This window comes from Protopterus annectens, chromosome 5.part0 (assembly GCF_019279795.1).
Source record: "Protopterus annectens isolate FY-2018-M chromosome 5.part0, PAN1.0, whole genome shotgun sequence".
Lineage (NCBI taxonomy): Eukaryota > Metazoa > Chordata > Ceratodontiformes > Protopteridae > Protopterus > Protopterus annectens.
Window position 1 is genome coordinate 824,730,059 of NC_056735.1, and position 6,000 is coordinate 824,736,058.

At 38.3% G+C, this 6,000-nt stretch overlaps 1 protein-coding gene across 6 annotated transcripts in view; it reads left to right on the top strand.

Moving 5' to 3' along the window:
- Positions 1-6,000, top strand: part of ATP11A (ATPase phospholipid transporting 11A) — a 1,534,794-nt gene that overhangs the window by 1,404,809 nt on the left and 123,985 nt on the right. For all 6 annotated transcript variants that reach the window (XM_044072636.1, XM_044072632.1, XM_044072633.1 and 3 more), the window contains one exon: positions 3,862-3,927. In XM_044072636.1, coding sequence (XP_043928571.1) covers positions 3,862-3,927 — 66 coding nt within the window. The remainder of the gene's footprint in view (positions 1-3,861; positions 3,928-6,000) is intronic.

The following is a 6,000-nucleotide window of genomic DNA, read 5'->3' on the forward strand; positions in this document are numbered from 1 at the left end:
TCTCAATTGTAAGCATGCTTGTGTGCTTTTCTGTGTGCTCATGTATTTGACAAATCTCTATGGCCTTATTCAAAGTTAAGTCACTGTCTCAAAGCAGTGTCTTTCTCACTGCATCATCTTTAATACCACACACAAGCCTGTCGTTTATTAACTTATCCCATAGTTCACCAAATCTGCACGTTTTAGCTGTATTTCTCAAGTCAATTATATATGCTGCAAAAGTTTCATTGGGCTTTTGATCTGTCATATAAAATATGTGCCTCTCCAGTGTAATATTCATTTGGGGGTTGCACATTTCTCTAAATTTCTGTTTTAAGCACTCTGGGTCTTCCCTTGTTTCAGTTGGTACCACTATATGGTGGTTTCCCCTCCCTTGCATACATAGCAGGTACATACACAAATGAACATTCCCTTTCAATGGCTTCTGAACCAGCTAAATTAAGCAGAATAAATGTCTTTGTACATGCATCTTTGTCAGAAAATGCAGCCTGTATGAAAATATCATACACTCGCTCAAACACTCTCCGATTATCTGCAATATTACTATCAAATACAAGTAGAGCAGGTCTGTGAAATCCTTCTGCCATGCCAACAAAGCACGTGTAAACACAATTCAAATGGCCCTTGTAATTATGTATGAACATGCACACATACACCAGGTAATTCTAATAACATTCAGATGCACAATAAAGTCTTCGAAAGACTGTACTTAGTGAAATATACTTTGAAATGGATATGTTTTGTAAAATAACTGCACTGTAATATTGCACAAACTTGTGAACGCTTTGTATACTTCGGATACTTTGAATAACTTTAGTTAATGCGAAAAAATACTGTTGTTTTCCTTGTTTTATACATTTTATGCGATTTGGGTATCACTTCAAACATTTTCATAACTATTTTAAATATTTTTATCAGTATGTTGCAGTTTCAGACATTTTGTTTGACTAGAAATTTGTTTTGAGCATTCTGAGTGCTTTGTTTTATATTTGTTGAGCAAGTAATCATTTAAGCGAGTTTTAATACCTGGAATTTGCTTCTGACCTGTTTTGCAAGTCATTTGAGCAGTAGGGATGATCCACTCCTGTATATTCCTCCAACTTTAACTGAGTGCTTATGGTCTTGACTCTGGATGCCATTCTGACACAGTGTCACTCATCTTATCTAGCTAGTTAAGAAGAAGAGGCTCGGGTGTATGTTTATATACTTTATTACATACAAACATCAGGATTGATAGCAGCAACATAAAATATAAACTGACTGACTACTACATTTACATACATGCTTACACCTCTGCAACTCACTACAAAGTGGCAGTCTTGCTTGCACGTGCTCATTATTTCTATACACATGCTAGCTCACTGGAAAGCTTCTTAAAGGTACATACACACTCTGATCTACACCCGCCATAGAAGAAGTAAGAATAGCACTAAGGAAAATTAAGTCAGGAAAAGCAGCAGTATCAGATGAGGTCACAGCAGATAGGATAAAGGTACTGGGTGATAGCGGAGAAAAGGATCCTCAGGAAGAGAGAAAGGTGTATCCCAGATGACTAGAGAATAAGTGTTCTAGTGCCAGTGCACAAGAACAAAGGGGACATTCACAACTGTGGGCAATACAGAGGCATCAAACTCCTGTCACATTGCATGAAAGTTCTGGAGAGGGTAGTTGGTAAATGGATACACAGAGTAGTAGAAATTAAGATGAACAGTTCAGAGATCAGGATGCAGCTCAAGTGACCCGATGTTTGCAGTGAGTCAGATAGTTAAGTAGAAGCTAGAGATGAGGAGTGAGTCCATGTGGGTCTAGGAAAAAGCATATGACATGGTCCCAAGAAAGCTGATTTGGGCAGTCCTGAGGTGGTTTGAAGTTCCAGAAACATTGCTAGAATTAGTGCAGTTTATGTGCAAGGACCCAATGGTCTGCAGTGGTGGTGCTGCGGTAGCATTGTTGCCTCACAGTTAGATGTTGTCCCGTTCGATTCTCAGCTAGAGCGTCTTCTGTGTGGAGACATGCATGAATGGGTGTACCTTCGTTAAAGGTTGTGCATCAGAGCTGGCAACTCGGTACGTAAAAATCTACTGCCAATCATTAGCGGACTGGAGTTCCGCTGTGGCGACCCCTAACTGGGAAAAGCCGAAAGATGCAGCAGCAGATGTACAAGGACCCAATGACTAAAGTATGAACAGTGTTCAGTCTCACAGAGGTCCCAGTGGGAGTAGAAGTTGGTGTGCACCAGCTCTGAGCTCACTTCTGTTCATACTGGTGAAGAACTACATTAGAAAATAGGTCAGAGGGGACAGATCAACAAAGTTACTGTATGTAAATTGCGTCATTACAGGTCAGACTTTGGAATGGAAAACTGAAGGCACATTGGATGAATCTAAGTTCAGATAAATCAGTTGTAATGGCAGCAAATATTGGACTTCAGAAGAAGCTGAAAACTAAGAATGGAAAGTAGTGGAATAGTGTAAAATGACAAATACCAGTGCAGCCAGATGTCATTTTACATTTTGATTACGTTTTCTTGTTGGAAAATAGTGGAACAGGTTAACAGCTTCAAGTATATAGAAGGGTTTTTGAGGAGAATGGAAGTCTGAATGAGGAGGCCAAAGCTAGAATCAGATGGGCTGCAGCTAAATGGCATAGAGTGTCAGGTGTAGTGGAATGACAGAAGAATGCCAAAGAAGCTGAACAATAAGGCGCACAAGACAGTGGTGTGACCTCTAGTACTGTATGGTATGTAAACCTGGCAGTAAAGGCAGAGCAGAGGAAGAAGCCAGAGGTGATGGAAATGAAGTGCCTGAGATGGGTGGTAGGATGCACACTGTGGGACAGACGAAGAAATGAGAATGTAAGAGCAGAAGCCAAAGTAGCTCCAATTGCAGAAAAGGTCAAGGAGAACAGATTACAGTGGTTCAGGCACATGTGCAGAAAAACAGAAGACAATTTGGTGAAGATGATTTGGGACAGACAGGAAGACAGCGAGAGGAAACAAGGATGTCCAGCAAGGAGGTGGATAAATTGCATGAGAGAAGACCTGTGTCTTCAGGAATGAGTGTCAAAGAAGGCATGAGAGAGCCACTGAGTAGAGAGAGGGAAAGATGGTGACAGTTGACATGACACCCCAACCCCACGTAGAAAATGGGACAAAGGGGGGTTCATGATGATGAGCACTTACTAACAAACTGGCATGTATATACTGCTTAGAGAGTCGATTTCAACAACTCAGTTGTTGCCAACAGATTAGTTTATTGTTTGCATTATTTAAGGTAATCAGTATACTATAATATTTATTTTAATATTCACATCATTGGAACTTGCTAAAACTGTAATTTCAGAAGCCTCAGGTAGCCTTTTAAAGGTTTATTTTTGTGTCAGCACACTTAATCTTAGAAAACTAGAATAATTCCTCACCAGTTCTGGTATATTTTTTTAGAGGACCATTGTAATTTGTTTAAATGATTTAATCCATAGTGGTGGAGTTGAGCTAGTCAGAAACATTGCTTTCCTGCATGGCTTCCAAACTGCCCATCAGTGTATTTCTGTAAAGTAGCATGTAAGGTTTCCAAGGTAGAGTATCATTATAGAAATAAATGCAGATGTGATGGTTTAATTTTTACAAAAGATAATTCGTTATGAAATTCAGTTATTCTTTTTTGTATATTCAGCACTATTTAAGATATCTTAACTGTTTTAGTTATCTCTCAATGGATGTCAATGAGTTTTCCTCAGTAAACTTCATACCACTCTTTTAATGATTTATTTCCATAAGATATTTGGCATTTATGGTAGTAAGTAGGCCACGCTTTCTGTGTCTAAACTGTTTGAACACACCTTAACCTCATCTTTCTTATTCAGATGTTTGGAAACTGGACATTTGGAACACTGGTTTTTACAGTGCTGGTATTTACTGTGACCCTTAAGGTAAGCTCATTTAAACTTTATAGCTTCAAGTGCATGTTTATTTTGTTATATTTTCAATTTTCAAGTGTATTTTATGATATGTTTTCAGGTGTATTGTATGATATATTTTCAAGTCTAATTTATGATATGAAGCAAAGTAACAAAGTGTGATTTTTATACGTTCATAGGTAAGTACTAGGCTAGCTGTCCTTGTGGGCTGTTTTAAGCCTATTTTCCCTTTTGGTGCTTGAATTAACCTATCAAATTTGGTGTTAGATTGTCCTTACTTATTCCATGGCTGATATTTATATATATTACCCTTAGTGAGAATAACTGGGATTATACCATAGATAATTTGAGGGGAACCATGCATGGGATAAAGCATTTAGGAGCTGCATCTGTGCATTATTTGTAGTACAGAGGGCTGTCTTGTGGTAAATGTTCTGTTTTCCATCCATTGATCCAAGATGCACTTAAATTTGGACAGGGATGAACTTTGTTTTACATAGATATGGTGTCTATTCCAGAGCAGCAGTATCCCCTGCTTAGATATACCTGTCCCTCCAAACCATTCTATTGATGCTGTAGAAGAGGTGTAGATCACTAGACTGGGTACTTCTGATAATATTTGACTTGCTGATGTGCAGTAAATCCATCAATATTGGGTCAGAGGATGCCGTTTATGCCAGACACAGGTCATATCTTAGCAGTCTGTTCTTTCAGGCTCAAAATACATTGACGCACATAGGCACATAGACACACACAAATTTATATATATATATATATATATATATATATATATATATATATATATATATATATATATATGTGTGTGTGTGTGTGTGTGTGTGTGTGTGTGTATTTAAGTACACACACACATATACAGTGGAAATAAAAAGTTTACACATCCCTGTTAAAAAGCCAGGTTATTGTGATATCAAAAAATGAGACCACAATAAATCATCTCAAAACTTTTCCCACCTTTAATATGACCTATAACCTCTACAATATAATTAAAAAAAACAAACAAATCTGTTGGGGGAAAAATATAAAAAAATAAAAAAACGTACATTAAGCTGGTTGCATAAGTGTGCACACCCTTAAATTTATACTTTGTTGAAGCACCTTTAGATTTCATTACAGCATTCATTATCCTTGGGTAGGTGTCAGCATGGCACATCTTGACTTGGCAATTTTTGCCCACTCCTTCTTGCAAAAGCGGTCCAAATTTGTCATATTGTGAGGGCATCTCTTGTGCACAGCCCTCTTCAGGTCACCCCACAAATTTTCTATTGGATTTAGGTATGGGCTGTGGCTGGGCCATTCCAAAACTTTAATTTTCTTCTGGTAAAGCCATTCTTTTGTTGATATGGATATATGCTTGAGGTTGTTGTCATGTTGAAAGCTGAAATTCCTCTTCATCTTTCTAGCAGATGCCTGAAGGTTTTGGGCCAAAAGTGACTAGTATTTGGAACTGTTCGTAATTCCTCCATCTTGACTAAAGCCCCAGTTCCAGCTGAACAAAAGCAATCCCAAAGCACCACCATACTTCACTGTGGGGATCGTGTTCTTTTTGTGATGCGAAGTGTTGTTTTTGCGCCAAACGTACCTTTTGGAATTTTGGCCAAAAAGTTCAACCTTGGTCTTATCAGACCATAACACATTTTCTCACATGCTTTTGGGAGACTTGATATATTGTTCTGCAAATTTTGGCCGGGCCTGGATGTTTTTCTGTATAAGAAAAGGCTTCCATTTTGCAACCCTACCCATAGCCCAGATATATTGAGAATACGGAAGATTGTTGTCACATGTAGTACACAACCAGTTCTTGCCAGAAAGTCCAGCAACTCCTTCAGTGTTGCTGTAGACCTCTTGGCATCCTCTCTGACCAGTTTTAATCTTGTCTTTTCATCAATTTTGGAGGGACATCCAGTTCTTTGCAATGTCACTGTTGTTGCATATTTTCTCCCCTTTTTAATAACTGTCTTCACTGTGTTTCATGGTATATCCAATGCTGTGGAAATTTTTTTGTACCCTTCTCCTGACTGATACCTTTCAACAATGAGATCCCTTTGATGCTTTGAAAGTTGTCTG